Below are 26,629 nucleotides of genomic sequence, written 5' to 3'. Positions count from 1 at the left end.
CACCACCAGCAGCAACAGCAGCAGCTAGAGGAGGAGGAGGAGGAAAACGACATGGTGGTTTGATGTGAAGTTCCTTCTCTCCACTTTCTAAACATGGACAGTTTACAGGCAGGAGACGCGCGCTTCCTGAAGAGGTAACTTAACGGCCGCCTGCTGCTGTAGCTGCTACAGCCGTTAGCTTCTCATTTATACACGGTAACGGTCGGTAACGGTAGTTAACGGAGGCTAACGGTCCGGTAGGGTAATAAACACACAGACACACCGGGCAGGATGACGCTCAGCTGTTCGCTCACAGCATCAATGATATAACTCGTTTTATTTTAAATGAATGAATGAATGAATGACTGATAATGGAGCTAAACCATGGATGTATTGAGCTAAACTCGGACCAAATCCACCGTGATACAGTTTTAATATGGACACAAATAAAACGACAAACGGTAAAACGGCAGTAGCAGCCTAGCAGCAGTTAGCTCACTTGTTGCTAAGGCAACTAGTGCGAACAGCGTCTGTTTATGACGTCATGTAAACACCAGTCAGCTGTGGTGATGCAGCACTTTACAATAACTTGTTCTATGTCTTTAATTTGATTTTTTAAAGGTTTTTTTTTTATAATTTATTTCTTTTATTAGACATATTTATTTATTTTATTTATTTACTTATTATTTTATCATCTCTATATTTCTTATATTATTTATATATATTAGTTCTTTAAATGTTTCGATAATGTTTGCCTTTGTCATGTCTTGGAATGTCTGTCGCTTTGTTTTTTTGTTCCTTGTTCAATTCGTGATGTTATTTGATGATAAATAAATATTAAAAAAGAAAAAAGAAAAAGATGCAGCACTTTACAGATGGAAAAAAAAACATTTGGAAAACGTTGGATTAGATATTTTATTTATTTACCCATCTGATAGAAGAAGTGTTAACGTTCAGTTAGGGAAAGGTTGTAAGTGTAAAGATGATGCTGTTATCACTGAAGGCATTAAACTGATGCTCTAAGATCAATATTTATGGAGTAGTTGGACATTTTATGGAGATTCTGACAATCATATAAATAAAAATGATATTAATCTTTAATGATTAACCCAATATGCTATATTATACTACTATTTATATCTAGCAGATAAATCCAATATATTTTTATTCACTTACTTACCTATATAGACCTTTTCTATTTTAGTATGTAAGGTATTATTGTTTATTTCTTTTATTACGACTGAGACCTGAGTACTGCATCTCCTTCCTCATGTTTCATGGTAGGAATGACTATCTATCTATCTATCTATCTATCTATCTATCTATCTATCTATCTATCTACTGTATCTATCTATCTATCTATCTATCTATCTATCTATCTATCTATCTATCTATCTATCTATCTATCTATCTATCTATCTACTGTATCTATCTATCTATCTATCTATCTATCTATCTATCTATCTATCTATCTATCTATCTATCTATCTATCTATCTATCTATCTTAAAGTATATCTATATAGTCATCTTATACAGTAAATACCAAAAAGACATTAACGATTAATAGTAAAGAATATGTATTTAGGTGTGTAAAATACATTTTGTACCGTTTTTTGGAGGGTCACTGTGCTTGAATCCAGTACATCAGTGTATGTACACTCACTGTAGGGCTTAGGTTACCATGGCACCAGACACAACTACACACGTTTGAGTTTTATTTTTTTGTTTCTGTGTGACCCGTAGGAAAGTGAAGGGCTGCACGCTGGATGTCCACCCCACAGAGAAAGCCCTGGTGGTTCAGTACGAGGTGGAGGCGACCATCCTGGGAGAGCTGGGCGGTCCCATGGTCGGAGAACGCAAAGAGTGTCAGAAAATGTGAGAAACTACGTTAAAATGTATGACTTAGAATCTACTATCACACTGTAAATGACCTTTTTAAAGGGATAGTAGCATTTTTGTATGATCTCCAAATAGCCCCTAAGTACTTTAATTGCAGTAGAAGACTCTCTACACTCCTCCCGTTACTGTAGCAACGCCAGCCCATAATAGCCCTGCCCAGAGATTTACAACATACAGTGTTGTGAACAGACCCAAAGAAGCGGCCTATTTTCACGGCCTAAAAGAGGTTTTACCTGAAAAAAAATACACAGTTCCATTGTTCACTATAATATAATTTTTTGCAGGAAAAACACAGTTTTTATTTGGACCTAACCAACTCACGTATCCCTCCGCCCAGGGTTAGCGCCCGCCGATCAGCAGTTGGTTAGGTCCAAATAAAAACTGTGTTTTTCCTGCAAAAAATTATATTATAGTGAACAATGGAACTGTGTATTTTTTTTCAGGTAAAACCTCTTTTAGGCCGTGAAAATAGGCCGTTTCTTTGGGTCCATTCACAACACTGTATGTTCTGTAAATCTCTGGGCAGGGCTATTATGGGCTGGCGTTGCTAACGGGAGGAGTGCAGAGAGTCTTCTACTGCAATTAAGGTACTTAGGGGCCATTTGTAGATCATACAACCCCACTTTTAAAAAATGCTACTATCCCTTTAACAACGTAAAACCTGCTGAGAGTGGTCAGACGATGCATATTGAATCATAACACCTAGTAGATCAACACTATGTCTGTTGTTCTGGTCATGTGAAAGTGTTTTTTTGTGCCGCCATCGTCAGTATTCGGCTGAAGAGCCTGAACGCCAACACGGACACGTCCTCTCTGGCCCGGAAGGTGGTGGAGGAGTGTCGGCTCATTCACCCGTCCAAACTCTGCGAGGTGGAGCAGCTGCTCTTCTACCTGCAGAACCGCAAACAAGCAAACGGTAACAAGTCCGAGTCCCTCAGTCTCTTTCTGAACGGCGCTCGTATACGTAGTTCAGGGTATCCGCGGGGTCTTGAAAAGTATTAAAAGGTGATAAATCAATTTTGGGAAAATTAAGACCCTTAAAAAGTATTAAAAAGTCTTTTCACAACTTTAATATAACTTTAATATATAATAAAGTCTTAAATATTGAAGGTATTTTTTCTGAATTAGCTGTCCAAGAGTTTGAGTTGTAAAAAACATTGCAGAAGTGTGTGAATTTATTTGTTTTATTAAAAAACAAAGATGAACCGGTTCATGAAAAAGAAAAGAAGATTGTTGTTTTTTTGAGAGTTGAGCAATGATAAACTTTGCCTTTGATCTATTATCCCAGCCTTTTTTAAATTCTGTTGTATCATAGTGGTTTATAGTCTTTATCACAAGAACTAAAACTGTTAAGTTAAAAGTGTCACTAGTGTAAATGGTTACAGCTTGAAGCGGCGGTGAGGTGTTGAAAAATATTGCGAAGGTCTTGAAAAAGTCTTAAAAAGGTATTAAAATTAACTTCAAGATTCCTGTATATACCCTGTTATATCATTTTTATTCTGTTCTTGTCAATAGCTGTATATACTCTTGAAATAATTTGACACATAACTGTACAGAATGTCTCTCTCTCTGTTTTTTATATGTGTTTTTTAATTTTATATTTCTATATTTGCATATTTTTCAACTTTTTTTTTTACCTTGTATGCTAGAATGCAACTGTAACAACCAAATGAACAGTCTTATGTCTTATGTTCATAGTTCAAAGCATTCCTCAGGCTAAAGGTGGAAGTGTTTCATTATCAGAAAGTTATTTATGATGTATATATGATGATATTTTACAGACATTGAAGAGAAGAAACGCATCTCACCCAGAGACTTCACCCCGTACACAGCAACAGAGGTAGGAACTGATAGCAGCTTGTTGGTGTGTGAACTGTAATGTGTGTTGACTAGACTCTCAGTCGGTGCAGCTGCAGCTGTGTGTCCTGTCTCATGCAGCATCACAACGCCATCAGAAGGCAGAACTGTTGCCGTTGTGTCAGTGTGATGGCTGTGACTGAATACTGGGAGCGTCTTGTAGTTTTGCTCATAACTACAGACAGCCAGGTGTCTGTCAGTCGGGCGGAACAGACTCCGCAGACGTCCACTCGGACTCAAAGCGATAGCCACACTTTGCTTGGAGCAACCGGTGACGAGAATCCTTAAAGGGATAGTTCACCCTAGAATGATATTTCGCTCATTATCTACTCACCCTCATGTTGACTAAGGGCTGGAAGAATTTTCAGAGTCCACCGTCCCTTCTCTGAGTTACAGGGGGTCTTGGCGTAGCAGTGCATTTCAATGCAACGGTTGCAAAGGGACACCAGAGCTCTTCGTAAAAAAACACACACAAAAAAACATCCAAATACCTCCATGCTGCTCGTATGTAATGTCCGTCTTGTGCTGAAGCCCCAAATTGCGTAATTGTCCCGAAAAAAATTAAATAAGTCTATATTCCAAGCATGTTTGTAGCATTAGCTCTGTGTCTGTTGTCCGGCTCCTCCGCTGCCAGCACGCATGCGCAAGGTTCGCACTGAGCCCGACTCGCTTCCTTGTTTACCCCGGCGAAGGACTAGAAGCAGTCCGTAATAGCCTGCCTTGTACCGGGACAACACTTTTTCGTGCAATTTTGGCCTCTTAAAACATATTTTAGCCATGGCTGAAGATTTTGATGTCGAGGACGAGCTGCATTTCTTTGCTGAGCCGTATTTGTACGAGCCAGAACCTTGCGCATGCGTGCTGGCAGCGGACGAGCCCGGACAACAGACACAGAGCTAATGCTACAAACATGCTTGGAATGTGGACTTATTTAATTTTTTTCGGGACAATTACGCAATTTGGGGCTTCAGCACAAGACGGACATTACATACGAGCAGCATGGAGGTATTTGGATGTTTTTTTGTGTGTGTTTTTTTTACGAAGAGCTCTGGTGTCCCTTTGCAACCGTTGCATTGAAATGCACTGCTACGCCGAGACCCCCTGTAACTCAGAGAAGGGACGGTGGACTCTGAAAATTCTTCCAGCCCTTAGTCCACATGAGGGTGAGTAGATAATGAGCGAAATATCATTCTAGGGTGAACTATCCCTTTAACGTGACAACCGTTCTCTGTGCAGCTCTGATCGACTGTGCGTTCCTCTGTTCTCTTATCTCATTGGTTACTTTAAAGAGGAACTGAGCAGGATTTCTCCCGTGGCTATGCTACATTTTTACCTTCATTAAAAAGCTCTGGAGTAATGGAGTAACGGAGGCTCTCTGTCTTCACCTGCGTCTCACGGCTGAAAACCAACCTTGTAACATCAGTGTACTGTAGTACCTGGCCGCCACCCCGGTCTCCCAGCTCTCGTCTCTGCTGCACCGCGACACAAATGCGCTCCGTAACCCGTAATCTTTTGTTTATGACAGTTAAGACTACACAAACACATGCGCTGTAACATCGTATATGTAACGTTCTCCACCAACTTCATTTGTAAACAAATGCACATGGAGGAGAGGAGCGTCACCAAAACAGAGGAAAAGCGAACGGACTGTCACAGTTCCCCTTTAATGCAGCACCCATCCACTTAAAAAAAAAATACAAAAGCTGGATGGAAAGAGCAAGCTGAACATCAGTTGGGCGTAATGTGTTTCTGAACTAATTTTTCCGGTGTTATCAAGAGCGACCAGGTTGGCGACCACTGGTATCAAATATATTAAAGGGCAGACAGAACACAGCCTTGAGGTGAGCAGGTGGAGGATGGTCGTAGGCTGGACAACGCTCCATTCACTCCATTTGTATCCTAATTACGTAATGCCGTTACATGTAATCTATTACTCCCCAAGCCTGGTCTCTTCACACAGTGTGTGTGTGTTGATGTGTGTGTGTCACCGTCAGCTGGACGAGGAGGCGAACATCAACAGCATGGACGAGTACGTGGAGCTGCTGTATGAAGACATCCAGGAGAAGATCAGAGGAGCCGCCCTCATCTTCCAGCTAGCTCGTAACCCTGACAACCTGGAGGAGCTCATACAGAACGGTATGAAGACAGCTCTGACTTTAGCATTTATCATTAAAGCAGAAGTAAGCTAAGTGATCCGGTCATTTTGGCTAATGCTGCGTTCCAGGCAGGCTTTTGAAACCGTAAATTACAGCTTCAAGTCACAACTTACGACTTTGTAGCGTTCCAGGCAACCCACTCGTGTTTTTCCGACCTGTTTTACCTTTACCTGTTTTCTCTCCTCATTGGATAAAGGTTGTAGGATACAAGGAAAGTTTTCTCCTGGGCTCAGAGCAGAGCAGAGTGACTGACAGACCCGTGTTTCAGACCAAACACTCTATAGAAGTGATTGCTGTGGGAAGATTATTAAGACTAAGACTTAATTATTAAGACTATTTAAGACTTATATTAACACAAACATTCTGCTTACTTCTGCTTTAATATATAACTACATAACTATATATAAACTTTATACTATATATAAACTTGAATATATAACAAAGAAACAATACTTCTTGTTGTTTGGGTCCTCAGACCTTTGTCTAGCAGAGAAATCTTTGCTAGACAAAGGTCTGAGGACCAAAACGTTGATTCTTTGTTGAAGGACAGTGTGCGGGCAACTTTTAAAGCAGAACTAAGCGATATATTTGTGTTAATCTAAGTCTTAAATAGTTGTATCTTCCGACAGCAATCACTTCTATAGAGTGTTTGGTCTGAAACACGGGTCTGTCAGTCACTCTGCTCTGCTCTGAGCCCAGGAGAAAACTTTCCTTGTATCCTACAACCTTTATCCAATGAGGAGAGAGAACGGCATAAAGGGGCAGTCCTCTCTGTGTGTGCAGCCAAGGGATGCACCTGAATGTGGTGACGTAGGGACGAGGACCAATAGATCCATGACGAGGGCGGGGGCTGCTAACTCCATCTGCTGACAAGACGTTATGGTGCGTTCAAGGCAACCCGTAACTGGTGTTTTTCCGACCTGTGAAGTGGTACCAGTTCGATCTGGTACGAGTTCACAGGTCAGAAGTTACGAGTGGCCGTTATAGTGACTTTCACAGGTAAAACAGGTCGGAGAAACACGAGTGGGTTGCCTGGAACGCTACAAAGTCGTAAGTTGTGACTTGAAGCTGTAATTTACGGTTTCAAAAGCCGGCCTGGAACGCAGCATTAGCCAAAACCACCGGATCGCTTACTTCTGCTTTAACTTCTTCACTTCTTCACATGGGTAAACAAAACATTTTTTACATTTCAATGGCCAATAAAATACTATTAATTGGGGGTCAGGTCAATGGACGATTAGTTGCATGCCCATACTGCTGGTGGTTGTGGTTGTGTGAGGAGATGATCTCTGGTGTCACAGTGAGCAAACAACCCACAGCTGAACAAACGACTTGAGACCAAAAAGACCCAGAGATGTGACTGAAAGCTGCGTGACAGAAGCCAGTAAGTTAGAGAACGAACTCTCACACTGCAAAAACTCAAAATCTCACCAAGAATATTTGTCTTATTTCTAGTCAAAACTAATCTCATTCTACTTAAAATAAGACTCATCACATAAAAAGCAGCTTGTTTTTAGACACTTTTTACTTCTTTCAATCAGATTTTCACTTGAAATAAGTAGAAAAATCTGATAGTGGAGCAAGTTTTTCTTCCTTATTACAAGCACAAAAAACTTGCTTTCACTGGCAGATTTTTCTACTTATTTCAAATGAAAATCTGCTTGAAACAAGTGAAAATGATCTAAAAACAAGTTCATTTTTAGGTGATGAGTCTTATTTTAAGTGGAAAGAGATTAGTTTTGACTAGAAATGAGACATTTTGACAAGAAATAAGACAAATATTCTTGGAAAGATTTTGAGTTTTTGCAGTGCATGAACGAACGCTGCAGTTTCTGGATTCCTTCTACAATTCAAACTAAGTCGTCTGGACAGCTGGAGATCGCTGACGTTTATCAGCTCGTCCTTCTCTGGCTCCGAGAGGAAAAACACGGCTCGGCTCGTTTCCCCTCCGTGACGACCGGCCTTGTTTCCGCAGCAACAGCACGAAGCCGTCACCGCGGCGCAGCCTTCATCCGACGGCAGCGCTTCATTTGTCTCCGTCGCTACGCGTCGCCGGGCCGCTCCGTCTGTCGGCCCGCATCAACCGGCCCCGCCGCTGATAAGAGCCCAGCGCTTCGTGCGAACCCAGAGGCCCGGGGGGTCGGGGGGTGGAGGGGGGGGGTCGGGGTCGGTGTTGGAAAGAGGAGACGCAGCCGGGCTGGGATGCACGTCTCCACGACGACCGGCGCCCATAGCTCAAACTCTGCTGCAGCCTCCGACCTCATCACATTCCCCCACGGCGCTCCTTTAAACGAAGCTCCAGCTGCTCCGAGAGGCTCCACATCTCTCAACTCAAACCTCCTTTTTCCTTTTTCATGTGAAGTTCTGTTTTATTCTTTTGGCGTCCAACGATTTTATCAAAAAAAACAACAACATAATAGAGATAAAAGGATCATAAACTCTTACCCCGACCCATCTGTCCACTTCCAGGTTGCGTTTGGACACGTGTTAACAACACAGAGCTGCAACTAACGATTATTTTCATTGTCAATTAATCTGTCGATTATTTAAAGCAGAAGTAAGCAGAATGTTTGTGTTAATCTAAGTCTTAAATAGTTGTATCTTCCGACAGCAATCACTTCTATAGAGTGTTTGGTCTGAAACACGGGTCTGTCAGTCACTCTGCTCTGCTCTGAGCCCAGGAGAAAACTTTCCTTGTATCCTACAACCTTTATCCAATGAGGAGAGAGAACGGCATAAAGGGGCAGTCCTCTCTGTGTGTGCAGCCAAGGGATGCGCCTGAATGTGGTGACGTAGGGACGAGGGCGGGGGCTGCTAACTCCATCTGCTGACAGGAAGTTAGACAAAACCACCGGATCGCTTACTGATAGCTTTAAACGATTAATCGATTAGTTGTTTGGCCAATAAAATGTTAAAAAATGTTTTAAAAACATCAATCAGTGCTTCCCAAACCACCAGACGACATCGTCCTCAAATGTCTTGTTTTGTCCACAAACCAAAGAGAGACTCAGTTTATTGTCATAAAGGAACAAAGAAACCAGAAATATTCACATTGAAGAAGCTGGAATCAGAGAATTTGGACTTTTTTTCTTTAAAAAAAAACTACTCAAACTGATTATTAGATTATCAGAATAGTTGACGATTAATTTAATAATCGATTATTGTTCGATTAATTGTTGCAGCTCTATAACAATACAAACATACACATTTAATGCTGTATGGAATCAGTAAAGAAGTTAATTACAAAAAACAAAACAAAACAGGATTGTTTAAATTAAGGACAAACAGACAATAACAAGACAATAAAATCAGTTTACAACAGGGAGGTGAAGTGAGTTTTAAGAACTGATGTTGTCTGTCTGAACATCTTGATTCTAATATCGATCAAAATCTTTGTGATCATGATTTTAGCAGCTCCATCTGTGTGTGTATGTGTTTGCATCTGCAGCACCATGTGTGTGTCTCATGTGTGTGGACTCATGTGTGTTTATGTGTGTGTGCAGAGACGGTGCTGGGAGCTCTGGCCCGCGTCCTGAGGGAGGACTGGAAGCAGAGCGTGGACTTGGCCACGTCCATCATCTGTGTCTTCTTCTGCCTCTCCAGGTGAGGAAAATATTAAAAAGGTGCAAATTGTGGAAAATAGAGCGGCAAGAACAGCCCTGCATTGCGGTTACAGAACAAACATTATAGCTATGCACAACTATTTGGGCTGGCTATCAGTTAAGAAAAGATTATTGTACTCACTGATGGTGTTCTTTAAAAATATTTTAACAACAAAAAAACCATCAACCTTGTATAAAAAGGTATATTGTAGTTCTGTTAGACATAGCTATGCAACTAGAGGAAATTTTACACTACCAAAATCAAAAACAAATGCAATTAAACAAATGGTTATGTACAGTATAGAGCCATGCAAGAATGGAACAAACTACCAGACAACATTACACAAGAAAATAGTAAAATATTTTTTAAGAAGTTAGTCAAAGAACACCTGTTAAACGTATTGTTTAACTTATTGTGTGACCAAATAGTATATGTGGACATGTATTGACTCTATGATGTGTAAATTCTATGTGCCGCTGCTGAACTAGGGAGCTGTCTTGTATTGTCTGTGTATTGCTGTGTTGTGTATTTGTTTGTATTTTTTGTGTGTGTGTGTGTTTTATGTTGTATTTGAACATGGATTGTATTGTATAGGGCATAAATTGCATTGATACACTGTAAATATGTTGTATGGACCCCAGGAAGAATAGCTTTGGCATTGCCATAGCTACTGGGGATCTGAATAAATCAATCAATCAAAAGGTGAAACACAAACACACACAGACAGACACTCAACCTGTCAGTTCCTGTTCCAGTCTGGGTTCAGACATGCACCGGTGTTTATTAGACGTCCGACTCCTCGGTGACATCAGCAGCTACGTCCGCTGAGTCGGCAGCATCAGTGTTGAGTAGAGAAGAGTCTGAACCAGCGTTAATCACTGTGGTTAATTAGACTCTGACTGTGTGGTGAGCTACATGCTTTATTATGTGTCAGTGAAAATACAGTGGAAACAGTGACAGAGTCGGTGGATATGAAGGATAAACAGTGTGTGTGTGTGTGTGTGTGTGTGTGGTTTTATCAGGGTGTGTTCAGACATGATTCACGAGGCTCAAACTAAACAACTGTTGGGTTTTTCTTTTGGGTCGTAGTTTGTGAATGTATACGAGCAAATAATGAGGTTTCTAATCCGTCACCAGACTAAAGCTGTTTCCTACACACACCTGACAAACTGATCCAACCAATCACATCAGACCTGTTCCCAACACTTTAATGACGGACGAAGCTTTCAGAGTCGGTGTATAAATGTTTCAGTCCAAACATCTTCCTGCAGACATGGTTTCAGGTTTCAGGGTTTCTCCAGACTGGAGCATTTTGAACTCTTCAGATATTGTTTCATCTTTTCAAGATCGCTTCAGCAATTTCTTCACTTAATTCAGCATTGTTTCAACTATTTATTCAGCTCATTCAGCTTCCAGCTTTCAGCATTCACCCTTATTTCCTTCAAGAAATGCATTCTCTAGTTTTTTTAACACTGTTGAAACGTGGAAATGGACGACTCAAAGAATCTGTAATGTTTCATTGCAGGTGGCAGACCTGTGTGTGTGAGAGGATCATGAATCAAAATGAAATGTGAATATTTGCTTTGCAAGTCGATTTTCACCCCTAAATTTTCTACTTTTGCTCCTAAAATCTTCAGTCAGGGGTCACTGTGCTGCTGGTAAAAACAAACTTAGTCTGGAGCTCTGTGTTTAACATACAGTATCACAGTGTGTGTGATCATACTGATCATTTTAGTTGCTTTAATCATTATCGTCCACTCTCTGTTCGTGAGTATGAGCTCACCTCTGTAGCATTAAGGGTTTCCTTCCCTGGGCTCCAGGGGCCTGGAACTAAAAAAAACCATGAATATACTTTGGCCTGTTGTGTAAACTCCTGTATGTTAGGGCTGCAACTATCGATTATTGTCATTATCGATTAGTTGTTTGGTCAATAAAATGTTCAAAAATGTTCAAAAACATCAGTCAGTGTTTCTCAAACCACCAGACATCGTCCTCAAATGTCTTGTTTTGTCCACAAACCAAAGAGAGACTCAGTTTATTGTCATAAAGGAACAAAGAAACCAGAAATATTCACATTGAAGAAGCTGGAATCAGAGAATCTGGACTTTTTTTCTTTAAAAAAAAACAACTCAAACTGATTATTAGATTATCAGAATAGTTGCACTGCAAAAACTCAAAATCTTTCCAAGAATATTTGTCTTATTTCTTGTCAAAATGTCTCATTTCTAGTCAAAACTAAACTATTTTCACTCATCACCTAAAAAATGAACTTGTTTTTAGATCATTTTCACTTCTTTCAAACAAATTTTCACTTGAAATAAGTAGAAAAAAGTTTTTTTGTGCTTGTAATAAGGAAGAAAAACTTGCTCCACTATCAGATTTTTCTACTTATTTCAAGTGAAAATCTGCTTGAAAGAAGCAAAAAAAGTGCCTAAAAACAAGCTGCTTTTTATGTGATGAGTCTTATTTTAAGTAGAATGAGATTTGTTGACTAGAAATAAGACAAACATTCTTGGTAAGATTTTGAGTTTTTGCAGTGTGAAGATTAATTTAATAATCGATTATTGTTTGATTAATTGATGAATTGCTGCAGCTCTACAGTAGTCCTCCACCTCCTCCACCTCCTCCACCCAACGCTGCAGTTTCTCTCTCTCCCACTAAAATTATCCCTCGCTAGAATAATACATAAATGTCTGTCAGAGCTGATTACGGCCGCTGGAGGATGTGTTCGCCTGAAAACCGATCGTCATTCTTGGCCCGGCTCCATCCCTCGGCGTTCTCTGCTGTTTGGATTGTGAAACGGTTCAAGTTGGACTGATTATTCTAAGTCAGACCAGGACACTCTGTTTGACGGAGCGTGTTTTGACTTTGACAGTTTACTTTGTAAACTACTTCAGGGGTGATGGATCGGGTCATTCTGGTGACAGCTCCCAGATGAAATCCCAAATAATATGATTTCAGTTCTGAAAATCCACTTTGGGATAAATGGAAGTCTTTTTTCTCCCTCTCTCTCCCTCCTTCTCTCCTTCTCTCCTAATTTCTCTCCTCCAGTTTCTCCCAGTTCCACGGCCTGGTCACACATTACAAGATTGGGGCCCTGTGCATGAACATCATCGAGCACGAGCTGAAGAGGTTTGACCTCTGGCAAGACGAGCTGCAGAAGAAGAAGAAGGCCTATATCCTTTCACGCACTCGCCTGACTGACGGCTCCCAGCTGCCAGAGCTGCAAAAAACCAAAAAAAACCCAGATGTTTGTGTGTTGAGGTATTGAATTTGTGTTTGTAACGATCCCGAGGGTCGCTGCTCGGTTTTGCAGGGTTCTTACGGATCCTTTGAATTCATTAATCTAAAAACAAGGCCTTAATTTACTTTTATTTATTTTATTTTAATGTTTATTTAACAGGGACGATACATAGCTGCAACATTGCCACAAAGAATGAAAAATGCGATGCATACAAGACGTCTAGCTTCAGCTAATGTGCAGTCTTTGTCCCTGGTCAGGCTAAAGAAGGATAAAAGGTACTGAATACCGTTACAATAAGTGCAGTAATACAGTGAATAGATATCATGAATAAATAAACACAGCTACAAAATTTAGATTAAGAAATTGCACAGATTAAATACATTAAACATTAGTAAAATGCTGTATTGACAGTGACTTGAGAGAAGTTAATGTTCACATTTCTGCTGCTGCTGAAGCCAATGTTTAGCTCTAGCACTAAACATCTTTAATTCTGTTTGGGATTTGATTTCTGGTGATAGGTGTGTATCTACGCAGCACTGAAAGGGATGATTGACCAAATGTTGTCCTGCATCTTCAAATTTTACAGTTTTGCTTGCTCATCATTGGCATTAAAATGTCTTAAATCAATTTTTCAAAGGTCTTAAAAATGTTAACATTTGGTAAGTGGGATTTTATGATTGTAATTAGTCTCAAATCTCAAAATAATTGGTAACATTCTGACATAGAGAAGTTAGTGGCGGCCCTCACTGCTAAATCTCTCACCGCCACCAGCTCCCAAATCTTTTTTCCCCAAATTGTTCATGTAGCAGTCACTTTACCTTGGACCACATAGGAAAGTGGGTAAAATTGTCCCTAACCCTATTATGTAATAGATGTGGTGATGTTTTTTTGTTTTTTTTTGCATTTGTGTTTATTATGAAGTCTGTCTTAAATTTCATTTCAAGTGGCTTTAAAAACGTCTTAAAAAGTCTTAAAGTTAAGTTGGCTTAAGCTGTAGGAACCCTGATTTGGTCCTTGACTGATTTCACATGAGGAATTCTCTGACAACCAGAATCTGAAGAAAGAACACGAGAAGTCTCAGAGAAAGTACCAGAGCCTCCTGACCAAGCAGGAGCAGCTGCTCCGAGGTACCGCAGCACCTTCACCACCTCACAACATCACAACATCACAACATCACATCACAGCGGTTTCTGTTAAAGATATAAAATATTTAAACTCAGAATTAGAATATCTATCACAGCTACTGTCACAAAACACTTCTGTTTATTGTTGTGCAGTATTTTTAACCTTTATTTATACCGTACAGACAGGGAGAGACTTGTTGCAGACTGACAGAATACAACAACAGTTACTCACACACAGACACAGACATTACACACTGGGGGATGCAGAGCTTTTTTATTTGTATTTCTTTTTTCCTTTTTTCTCAATGAAATTTAGAAATTGTGTATTTGCTGTTTCACAAATTTCTGGCTTATGTGTTTGGGTTTGTTAGGCTGCATTTGAATTAGCCTTTGGGGACAATATTAAAGATTTACTACTACTACATACAATACAACACAATACAATACATATAACATTTACATAACAATACTAGGTGGAAGCAGATTTAAAAGATACTAAAAACAGAAACAATTGTTAAAACAACAGAATTAACTTATTAACTCATTATATAAATCTGTATCATAGAAGGTTTTTGGTTATGGGATATCTCCTATGAAAATATAATCATTTTTATTGGTTAAGATCATCTGGTCACCAGAGATACTGTGTTAAAGGGACATTATGGGATGTTATAGTCTCTCCTCTATGTCATTAATGCTGCAGAGGTGAAGTAAAGGCACAGTGCAGCTCAGAGCTCAGAGCTCAGGTCTGGTTCTGCTCCTCAGAAACACAAACGGGGTCTGAAGTGTTTTATTTTCTGGTCGTGGCCTCGGTTTGATCTGTTTCTAACGACTCCGGCTCTAATTGAAGCTGGCGTGCTCTCAGGCCGCTGTTGAATGAGGCGCTATGAGCACTGAACACTGGTACTCTCACTGTGACTCCAGCTCCGTTTGTTTAACCCCCCCACCTCACCTCCCCCCACCCTCACCTCTCAGTGTTTCTACAGTTATCACTACTACTAGAGTGTTTCTGATCCTGAAGCGTCCACTGTCTTATGGCAACAAGCCATTTTAACATTTAAAAGCTAAGTTTGACTCTCCAGGATTAACATTGTAGATATCAACAACGTCTTTCTGACTGGTCGTAACTACATTTTGAATAGTTGGATTTTTTATTCAAGATATCTGTGATTGTCCGCAACTACAGTACATTCTTCCTAGGACAAATGACGTCACTGTAACCATTCGTGTGTATGGGGTTTGTCATTACAGATATCTACAATTCAGTTGCAGATATCCACTATGTGAATTACAGATATCTGTAACTGAATTACGACTAGTAGTAATTCCAGTTTGAGATATCTACAACGTCATTTTGACTAGTCAAAACTTAATTTCAGATATCTGAACAGGGACGTGTAGATATCTGTAATTGAGGTGAATTAAAGATATCTTGAACTGGAATTATGACTAGTCAGAATCAAATTGTAGATATCTCAAACTGGAATTAGTACTAGTTGTAGTTCAGTTACAGATATCTGTAATTCACATAGTGGATATCTGCAACTGAACTGTAGATATCTGTAATGACAAACCCCATACACATGAATGGTTAAAGTGACGTCATCTGTCCTAGGAAGAACGTAGTTGTGGATCTGAAATGTTGAGGCAAAACTGAATCACAGATATCTGCCACACAACCAGTCTGACTTTTAAATGTTAACATGACTTGACATAACGGGTTCAGAATGAGTCAAAGTGAAGGTGAAATAAATAATCATCTTTAAATAGTAAGAATCAGATTAGAGATAGAATAATGTTTATATTGTTTGTTTGTTTTTGCAGATTTGAACTATTTTTTAAGGATATCTGTAACTGAATTATGACTAGTAATAACTCCAGTTGGAGATATCTACAATTTGATTCTGACTAGTCATAATTCCAGTTCAAGATATCAGATATATTACAGATATCTGTAATTCACATAGTGGATATCTGCAACTGAATTGTAGATATCTGTAATGACAAACCCCATACACATGAACGGTTAAAGTGACGTCATTTGTCCTAGGAAGAACGTAGTTGCAGATATCTGAAATATTCTTTTTGAGATTTTGACTAGAGGAAAAACTGAATTACAGATATCTGCAACACAAATCCAGTCTGGCTTTTAAATGTTAAAATGGCTTGTTGTCATACTGTCCCCGTCTCTCTCCACAGTGGCTCTGTGTCTGCTGCTGAACCTGGCCGAAGACACGCGCACCGAGCTCAAGATGAGGAACAAGAACATCGTCCACACGCTGGTGAGGCTGCTGGAGCGGGAGGACGAGGAGCTGCTGCTGGTGGTCGTCTCCTTCCTCAAGAAGCTCTCCATCTTCATGGAGAACAAGAACGACATGGTGAGAACAGGAGGAGGAGGAGGAGGAATCTTTACTGTCAGATTGTATCTCTCATGGTGCCACAATCATATGATGATGAATAACCACATGCAGCGTCTTCATCCCCTCAAAGTTTTCCGCATTTTATCATGTTACAGCCACAAACTTGAAGGGATAGTTCAACATTTTGTCAAACTGGCCCATCACCATAATCCCTATAGTCATAGCAGTAGGTTTGTTACCTTTAATTGTCGGTGCAAGCTATTTTTAGAACGGCGGAGCAGAGCCATGAGCTGCTCAGAGCTACGCTACGGAGGCTCATTATGGGATTGTTTGGTTTCCCTCATCAAACTCATCAAATACACAATCCAACAACTCCACAACGCTCTGGTGGACAAGTTGTGAGCTGCACATTCACCACGCTATGAGATAATAACACAACGTTACCACACAGAGTTGTTCTAGAGGGAAATTCAGAGACTGTTGATGAAAAACTGTCCCTGAAGGCAACGTACATCAGCTGGTTTTGCATGAATTTCCCTCTAAAACAACTCTGTGTGGTAACGTTGTGTTATTATCTCATAGCGTGGTGAATGTGCAGCTCACAACTTGTCCAGGTAACAAACCTACTGCTATGACTATAGGGATTATGGCAATGGGCCAATTTGCCAAAATGTTGAACATTTCCAACAGAACAACACAACAGCAGCAGCCTCCTTGGGGTGTGAACACACAAAGAAAAATAAAATGGCCTACCAGTCTGCTTAAAAGGTGCACTTGTTAATTTCTCAAAAACAAAACGTAAATCTTGGCATTGTGCTTTAAAATAAAATAAATCGCTCTAAATGTCTCTGTACGTGAAAAACATCTTCAAACTAGAATAATTATTTGAATTCAACAAATCGATTATGTGACACAACTGCATCGATTCAGAATCTAGATGCAGCTTTGAAACCATTATTTTTCAGTGCCATTAATACAAATAAGTCAGAACATAATAAATGTGCTTAAATGAAGTTATGTGTAACAAAGTGAATCAGTATTGAAGACATGGAGGAGGAAGAGGTGCAGGAAGGAATGAAAGATGGAGAAGAAAGCAGCAGGAATGTGTCGGTAGCTGCGTTTCCATTAAACCCAAATCCTAAATATTGTTGTGACCCTTCGATTGAACTGATTGAGATTTGGCGCAAAAGTGCACTGAACTGATTAGATTTTGGTTTGTTAAAAGTCAAAACCTTTGAGCCTTTCTCCAGTCGTCTGTATATGTTCTGTCACTCTGGATAAACACGATACGATTCGACCACCACCACCACGGGGAGTTGATTTCTCGTCGTCAGTCCAACATCTTGTTTTGCTCTTCGGTTTGTGGACTAATTACTGAACAGTTCTGACATTGATCGTGTTCCTCTAATTCACTGTAATAACAAACACAGGACTAATCACGGATTTACGCTCTGATCCAGACTTGGTGGTGGTTTAATGAGCCGACTCTCCTGCTGTCTGTAATTAGACTTTCTTGCACAGCTATAATTAATTAATTTGCTCTTCAAAAATCAACTGTAGGTTTTTTTTTCTTCTGATATTCGAGCTGTGAGTTGTCAAAAGTCAGACGGAAAAAAACCAAAAAAAACCCCAGAAAAACCCAGAGGTCATTCTGACAAATAGCTGTTGCCCCTCGTAGAAAAACCACACTTATCAAATTTCAATTTTTAAAAAATGCTAGAGGAACCTCGCTGCCTCATCCAGCCCCCACCTGTTTCCAATCTTTCCCCGGGTTTGTGGGTCTTTCTTTATCAAAGCCAGACCCGCCGGTTACTAGGAACTGGTTTTATCTCCTTGTTTCCCCCCTTCGCTGTATCTCTGATTGAGATTAAAGGAGCCTTCAGGAGAAACTGTGGCTTCAACACTCTGACCCAGTCGAGTGGATCGGTTTACACCTGAGGGAGGAGGGAGGAGCTTCTCTAATTGATTAGAAGAAAAATAAATAAATAAATAAAAGGCCGAGCGATCGCGTAATGATCCGGTTTGTCAGCCAGCGCGTTGTTTTTTTATTAAATTGTATTTACTCAGCAAACATGTTGTGACTTTGTCCCTAATCAGATGAGTTGTCCACACGGTGATAATCTCCGTGCTGCTGCTGCTGCTGCTGCCGTCGCTAATGGAAACGGGATGTCGGCCGTAATTGACACAGGCTGCGGCTGATTACTGAGGCTGGAGGTCTGTGATGCTGGTGTGACTGGAGCTGCTTTCACACACAGTAGCAGCACCGCAGTGTGTGTGTGTGTGTGTGTGTGTGCGTGTGTGTGTGTGTGTGTGTGTGTGTGTGGTGTGTGTGTGTGGTGTGTGTGTGTGTGTGTGTGTGTGTGTGTGTGTGTGTGTGTGTGTGTGTGTGTGTGTGTGTTTTTTAACTGGGAGCAGGTTGTTGCATCACCGGCTGCTGCATGTTAACAAGCAGCACTGGACCGACACCGGCGCCGCAGCATCACATCACCCCGACAGTGACTGTATTCGAAACCGCATTAAATACTGCTAGTACGTACTGATTTGGCCAAAATGCAGTATGCAGTATGCAAACAAAAGCAAAATCAGTATGCAGTATGCGAAAAATTCCCAGATGTCATACTGATTCGGGAAATATCTCCAGTATCTGACCAGTCTACATTGTGTACTGTATCCCACAATGCAATGCACCCCTGACGTCTAACCGTAACCAAAGACGATAGTGAAGTATCTTTGCCGCGTACCTATAGTTTAATAAAATAAAACTTAAAGCAGACTGATGTGTTCATTGTAAAACATTTACAGTATTTATTGATGTAAATGTGGTGGTTTGTGTCCGTAGGCTCCAGAGCCCCGAGGCAGCGCTGCTCTTCTGTCCAATACACACAGGAAGCTTCACTTTACATTCACACTAACTAATGCTACTGATACAGCTGTTAGATTTCATCACTGAGACCAACATTTATCTCCTAGAAATACTTTAACCAGCTGGTGGTAAACCTCTAAAAACCTGCGGGTAAGTTAATTAGCGATGGTTTTCTCCCCCGGGATGAGGACGGAGGTTGGCCGGCCGAGCAGCTCTGCAGACCGGCTACTGTCTCTGTGATGTCCCGGTCGCTGCGGAGCTTCACTTCTCTGAAAAACATCGTAGCAAACTTCTAAACAGCCGTCGTTTGGATCAACTGGCCGTAGATTTGGGATCTAAACAGTTACTTTCTCACATGGAAAAATATTAAAACTTAATAAGGAACTAATTAATGGAAAGGAATTAATTTGTGTTCTGCGCATGTTCCACTCTCCGTGCGTCGCTGTTTTGATCGGGATATCCCATTGATTACAGTTACCATGTCAACAGGAATAACCCTGTTTGCTCACACATGTAAACGGGTTATTCTGAATGTTTCAGAAACTGGAATATTGACCTTAACCTGAATATTGACTGCAACTACTTTTACAAAATGAAAATGGCCGAGAGCTACTCATGTTTTGTAACATTCATTAAAAAAATTTGCGTGAGGAAACAACCGTATTTTATGCCAGAAATAAGGCTCAGGGTGTAAAAAACCTGCACTTCTCCTTTAACTATGCTACATTTTTACCTCAGTGATCAGCTCCAGAGTCCTAGTGCTGGTTAAATCAATGACTTGTAACTAGGAGAATGGAGGCTCTCTGCCTTCCACATACTGTAGCGTCTCTTTAAAAACCTCCAACACTAAATGAATTACTTTGTTTTTTCAGCCTAAGCGTAAATTTCAGGATCAAAATGACAGATATAATGTGATGATGTAAGTGAATGATGTGGTAACTTCACTGCTCTGTCTGATGTTGGTTAACAAAAACAAGCAAGAACCAAGAAAAAGCAAAGCAAAAACAAACACACACACACACATTTGAAAGAAGAAGGCAGCCGTGTCCCACTCAACAACTTACAGGCAAAGGAACATTTCTGGTGTGTTTTCTTTTTTTACCTTTTTTCTTCCTCCTTAAAAGTAAATTTTAAATAAAATAAAAAAATTCCCACAACGGTTTTCCTAAGAAATATTTCTCCTGCCTTTTTATTAGTGATGACAGACGAGAGAAGTGACGAGGAAACGAGAGCAGAGAAATGAGGAACGACTTAACAACAAAGGCTCCCTGTCGGACCTGAACCGGGGATGTTGTGGTTCATCGTCGGGGTCCCCGGGACTGATTTTAGTTGGACTGGAGACTTTGGCAAAAATATGTGCAAGAAAATCAAGTTTCTCCACGAAATGAAATGAAAACGGAGTCAAGTGAAGTGAAGTGAAGTGAAGTGTCCTTTGTGATTCAGAAAAACTGAAGAACTGGCTCCTTTTCTGTAAAACGTCTGAGTGGGGAGATGGCTGTCCAGCTGAACTTTTCCTACATGTAGTTTTTAGGCAAGGCAAGGCATCTTCATTTATATAGCGCATTTCATACCAAGGCAACTCAATGCGCTTTACATAAAGACAAAACATTTTAAAAAAAGAAGAAGCATAAGACAGAATAAAAACAAACAAAACACTAAAAACAGAGTTAAAAGCAAGAGCAAATAAAAGTAAAATAAAAGAAAATAGACAAAGTTTTAAGTTCTTAAAAAGAGCTCAGCTATAATAAGCACGTGAAAAGAGAAATGTTTTTAACCTGGATTTAAAGGTGCTGACAGTTGGGGCTGATCTCAGGTCTGCTTCACCATGTCTGGTCTGAACTCTGAGCTCCACTATCTGACCTGAGGCAGTAGATCTCAGAGCTCTACTGGGTTTAGACTCTACTGACACGTCGTTCATGTAGTTTAGACTCTACTGACATGTGACTCTACTAACACGTCATTCATGTATTCTGGACCTAAACCTTGTTGTTTACAACTACTTCGGGTAGAAAACCAGCATGAGAACAATAGTGACGGACGAGAGTTTTGCTATCTCATTTTTCATGTCACTATATCAGCGTTTAGACTAATCTGATGATTGTAAAGTTTATAAAACCAATGATTGGACTAACATTACTATTTATCTGTGCACATTTTTGTAATTAGTCATGGTTATCATAGATTAGCCGGGCTAACGGTTAGCTACCTGTTTAACTTTAATAACTCAGTGACTCAATAAACGCTCCATGAACAAATATTTTCTCCAGCGGATATCTGAGTTCCAACATGACTGAGCTAACTGGAGTAGTTTCATGTCGTGTCCCACAACGGGAGGGTTTTAACAGCTGACGTCCTGATGTTAGCTTAGCTACCGTTAGCTGTCCCTGTCAGCTGAGCCACTGATGCTTTCTAGACACTGTGATTCCCCCAAACTGAATAAATACAACACATAGCAACACAAAACACACACACAGAAATAGTAATGTTTCTTCAATCATTTCAGATTTGTCTAAACGGTGATAGGGCGTGAAAAATATGATATATAGCTAAACTCTCGTCTCATTCACATTACGTGCTGGTTTTCTACCAGGAAGTAGAATGTAAACAACAAGGAGATTCGGTCCATTCTGTAGGTGACTGGGAGCCAGTGTCAGGTCTGAAGAACTGGGGTGATGTCTAGTTATTTCAGGGCGGTTAAAATATGTGTGTGTGTGTGTTTCCCTTAGGCGGAGGCGTGTGCGGTGGAGAAGTTGTCCCGGCTGGTTCCCTGTGAGCAGCAGGAGCTGCTCAGCACCTCCCTGCGCCTCCTGCTCAACCTCTCCTTCGACGCGGTGCTGCGCGGCCACATGGCCCGGGCCGGCCTCGTGCCCAAGCTCTCCTCGCTGCTCGGTAACCAATCACTTAATCACTTAACTAAACCAATCACTGACCCCCGATCAGTTACTGTTCATGGCTCTTTGTCATGGTGTGTGTTTTGTGTTCATTCCTTATAGCAGTGGCTCTCAAACTTTTTTTTTTTTTTACATCAAGGACCCTAAATTGACACAAATTAGACTAAGGAAGGACGCCCATTGGACAAGATTTTGAAGCAAACTCCAGAAATACACAAATATTTGTTCTGAGACTGAAAAACGTTACCTTTTTTAATCAATGTACGTTCAAAGTATAGGGCCAAGGGCGTGACTTTTTGGAAATATTGTAGAGATCGTATGGACTTCAGTGAATCAAAAATATTTTAGACATAACTAAGCCAAGCAAAGAGTCCTGCTGGGCCAGATAATATAGTTCATCAACGTCTTTATTTTCTGAGAAAAATGAGTTCTTTTAATGTGTCCACTGAGATGATGACTTTATTTTATATAAGTTTTATTGAATCTGTTTTAACATTTTGCACTATTGCCTGGTAACTTGACTGTAGCCAACAACAACAGGCTGGTAGCCTCATCGATGTGGCCAGTCAGGTTTCTGGGAGGAGGCATCAGCCCATCTCATAGACTTTTATAAAAGACAGGTGATCAAGATGGCCACTTCCATTCAGGAGAGCGTAGATCTCCGCCTTCAGACTGAGTTTCAACTGTTACCTTCAGGTCGGAGGTTAAGGGTGCCTGTCAGTGCCTGATCTGTACCCGGAACACGATCCGTTCCAGCGCTTCTGCACATGCGCCGTTTTACGGCATTAGTTTCAAAGCTATGCTAACTGATAGCCTAGCAGTAGAGCAGTAAAAGTCCGCCGTAGCGTTGTTAAAACGTCACTTTATTAATTTTAAATATTTTTTCATGCGAGAAAGTCACAGTTTAGAGTCCTAATCTGTGGTCAGTTTATCCAACTGACGTCTGTTTGGAAGTTTGCTCCGAGGTTTTGGGAGAAGTGCAGAGCTAGCTGGGAGTAGCCACCGGGAGCTAACGTTAGCTCGCTGCTCGGCTCATCTCAGAGGCAGCAGCCAGCTGGCTGAGGGGATCGAACCTGTGATCGACCGGTCACCCAGACGTCGTCATGCCGGTGGAGAAAGGAGCAGATTAATTGATGGTCTCATTGATTAGTTTGTGTAAATGAAAAGTGAAGCTTCAGGAGGAGCTGGTCAGAGGAGCAGTGCTGACTTGCTGCTGTCTGTATGTGCAGAAATCACCACATTTACATCAATAAATAAATGTTTTACAATTAACTGATCGTCTACATTACATTTAATTTAATCAGAAATAGAACAGAGGGGAATTCGTTGCGACGTGCTTGTGTTTTTCCTCATAGAACGTCTCTGTTTTCATCCATATCCGCGGTGTCGCCGTAAACTAAAAGAAGGGGGAAGCGTCTGGAACGGATCGTGTTCCGGGTACGGATCGGGCACTGACAGCGCCCTCTATCAGGACTAATAGATATAGGTCTTCATTTGTTCCTTCGGCTGTTATAATGTTGAACACTCCTCTTCCTCCTCCTCCTCCTCCCCCTCCTCCTCCTCCCTGTCCTCCTCCTACTCCTCCTCTTCTCTCCTCCTCCTCCTCTCTCCTCCTCCTCTTCCTCCTCCTCCTCCTCCTCTCCCTCTTCTCCTCCTCCCCTCTTCCTTCTTTCTCTTCCTCCTTCTCCTCCTCTCTCCTCTTCCTCCTCATCTCTCTTCTTCCTCCTCCTTCTTCCTCCTCCTCCTCCTCTCTCCTCTTCCTCCTCCTCCCCTCTTCCTTCTTTCTCTTCCTCTTCCTCCTCCCCTCTTCCTTCTTTCTCTTCCTCCTTCTCCTCCTCTCTCCTCTTCCTCCTCCCCTCTTCCTTCTTTCTCTTCCTCCTTCTCCTCCTCTCTCCTCTTCCTCCTCCTCACCCTCCTCCTTCTTTATCCCTACTCCTCCTCCTTCCTCCTCCTCCCCTCTTCCTCCTCCTCTCTCCTCCTTCTCCTCCCTCCTCTTCCTCTCTCTTCTTCCTCCTCCTCGCCCTCCTCCTTCTTTCTCTTCCTCCTCCTCATCCTCTTCCTCCTCCTCCTCCTCCTCCTCCTCCTCCTCCTCCTCCTCGGCCGTTTGAAGCCCCTCCCTCCCCTGAGAGTCTCGGGTGACGGCGCATAATTAATATAATATATTTGTTAGAATAACATGCCAGAGCCTCTAACACAAATGTTGTTTTTGTAGGAGGTGGAGGAGTCTTCAGAGAGTTGGGGGGGGGTGAGGGTTTTCTTTTAGGAAGTGGAGGAGGATGGGGGGGGGGGGGGTCGGGGGGGTCGGTTGTTCAGGAAACACGGGGCGCACACATAATATAAGTTAACTGAAATATCACGCCTGCTCTGGGTACTGACACCGTGGAGCTCGCCTGTGTGTGTGTGTGTGTGTGTGTGTGTGTGTGTGTGTGTGTGTGTGTGTGTGTGTGTGTGTGTGTGTGTGTGTGTGTGTGTGTGTGTGTGTGTGTGTGTGTGTCAGGGTTTTCCCGCGGGGTCTTAAAAAGTCTTAAAAAGCATTGAATTTATGAATTTGGAAATAATACCTTAAAGGGATAGTTCAACATATTTGGCAAATTGGCCCATTGCCATAATAATCCCTATAGTCATAGCAGTAGGTTTGTTATTACCTTTAATTGTCGGTGCAAGCTGTTTTTAGAACGGAGGAGCAGAGCCATGAGCTGCTCAGAGCTACGCTACGGAGGCTCATTATGGGATTTCTTGGTTTCCCTCATCAAACTCATCAAATACACAATCCAACAACTCCACAACGCTCTGGTGGACAAGTTGTGAGCTGCACATTCACCACGCTATGAGATAATAACACAACGTTACCACACAGAGTTGTTTTAGAGGGAAATTCATGTAAAACCTCTGATGCACGTTGCCTTCAGGGACAGTTTTTCATCAACAGTCTCTGTATTTCCCTCTAAAACAACTCTGTGTGGTAACGTTGTGTTATTATCTCATAGCGTGGTGAATGTGCAGCTCACAACTTGTCCACCAGAGCGTTGTGGAGTTGTTGGATTGTGTATTTGATGAGTTTGATGATGAGGGAAACCAAGAAATCCCATAATGAGCCTCCGTAGCGTAGCTCTGAGCAGCTCACGGCTCTGCTCCACCGTTCTAAAAACAGCTTGCACCGACAATTAAAGGTAACGAACCTACTGCTATGACTATAGGGATTATGGTGATGGGCCAATTTGCTAAAATGTTGAGGTATCCCTTTAAAAAGGTCTTAAAAAGACTTGAATTTAACCTGAAGGAACCTGTAGGACCTCTGGTGTGTGTGTGTGTGTGTGTCTGTCTGTCTGTGTGTGTGTGTGTGTGTGTGTGTGTGTGTGTGTGTGTGTGTTTGTGTGTGTGCCGAGCCGAGCCGAGGCGTCATTAATCATCGGCTGCCGCTGCCAGCCGTCCTCCTTTTAACTGACACACTCCTCGGCATGAGGACTCTGCTCTTATCTCCAAAGAGAGAGAGCAAACACTCTCTCCATCAGCCTGACCCGGGGTCGCCGCTCGCCGCTCCGCTGATAAGATGAAAGAGGAGAAAGACTTGATCTGTCCTCCTCCCTCCACCTGGACCCGACAGACAGAAAGAAGAGTCCTCACTTTGTCTTTTATGTTTTCGTTATTTAAAGCTGAACTCTCCAGGTCTGGTCTCTCCTCCTCTGTGACGTTATTTATCACAGTGGCTCTCAAACCTTTTTTTAAATTGACACAAATTAGACCAAAGACCCCCAATTTTTTAGCTAATGTATGTTCAAATTAGAGCCAATGGAGAGAAATCTCTGGAAAAAAGTAGTACAATTTCTCCAAGAACAATTAAACATTTCTAGAAAGAAGTGGTAAAAATTTCTCAAAAAAAGTAATAAAAAAAAATTTTCTAGAAAAAGTGGTAAGAATTTATTTTAAAAAAAAAATTCTAGAAAAAATTGTAAAAAAAAAACCTCTCAAATATATTTTTTTAAATTCTAGAAAAAATGGTAAGAAATTTTCAAAAAAAAAAAAATGGTAAGAAATTCTCGACAAAATATTCTAGAAAAAGTGGTAAGAATTTCTAAAACGAAAAAACAAAGAAAAGAAAAAATCCTAGAAAAAACGGTAATGGTTTAATTCTAGAAAAAATTGTAAGAAATTCTCAAAAAAAGAATTCTAGAAAAAGTGGTAAGAATTTCCCAAAAAAAAAAAAAATTCTAGAAAAAAGAAAAGAAAAAATGGTAAGAAATTCTCGACAAAAAAAATTCTAGAAAAAGTGGTATGAATTTCTTTAAAAAAAAAAGAAGAAAAGAAAAAATCCTAGAAAGAAAGGTAATGGTTTAATTCTAGAAAAAATTGTAAGAAATTCTCCAAAAAAAATTCTAGAAAAAGTGGTAAGAATTTCTAAAAAAAAAAAAAAAAAAAAAAATTCTAGAAAAAATGGTAAGAAATTCTCAACAAAAAAATTCTAGAAAAAGTGGTAAGAATTTCTAAAAAAGAAAAAATCCTAGAAAAAATGGTAAGAAATTCTCAAAAAAATGTATAAAATTTTCTAGAAAAAAGTGGTAACATTTCAAGAAAAAGTTGGGGACCCCCTTTAACCCTCTGAAGGACCCCTGTGGGTCGCCAGACCACACTTTGAGAACCATTGATATACCATG

General features: G+C 40.8%; 1 protein-coding gene across 1 annotated transcript in view; it reads left to right on the top strand.

The window, feature by feature from the left end:
• kifap3a (kinesin-associated protein 3a) overlaps nucleotides 1–26,629 on the top strand; it is an 85,132-nt gene continuing 58,503 nt past the window's right edge. The window contains exons 1-10 of the mRNA XM_085775250.1: nucleotides 1–134; nucleotides 1,724–1,855; nucleotides 2,650–2,795; nucleotides 3,661–3,719; nucleotides 5,731–5,872; nucleotides 9,396–9,495; nucleotides 12,547–12,673; nucleotides 13,770–13,866; nucleotides 16,063–16,241; nucleotides 21,813–21,975. Coding sequence (XP_085631376.1) covers nucleotides 94–134; nucleotides 1,724–1,855; nucleotides 2,650–2,795; nucleotides 3,661–3,719; nucleotides 5,731–5,872; nucleotides 9,396–9,495; nucleotides 12,547–12,673; nucleotides 13,770–13,866; nucleotides 16,063–16,241; nucleotides 21,813–21,975 — 1,186 coding nt within the window. The 5' untranslated portion in view covers nucleotides 1–93. The remainder of the gene's footprint in view (nucleotides 135–1,723; nucleotides 1,856–2,649; nucleotides 2,796–3,660; nucleotides 3,720–5,730; nucleotides 5,873–9,395; nucleotides 9,496–12,546; nucleotides 12,674–13,769; nucleotides 13,867–16,062; nucleotides 16,242–21,812; nucleotides 21,976–26,629) is intronic.

The sequence above is a fragment of the Trachurus japonicus genome, chromosome 4, assembly GCF_045865225.1.
Source record: "Trachurus japonicus isolate A0001 chromosome 4, Traja_1.0".
Taxonomy (NCBI): domain Eukaryota; kingdom Metazoa; phylum Chordata; class Actinopteri; order Carangiformes; family Carangidae; genus Trachurus; species Trachurus japonicus.
This window is presented reverse-complemented; position numbering and strand designations above follow the sequence as displayed.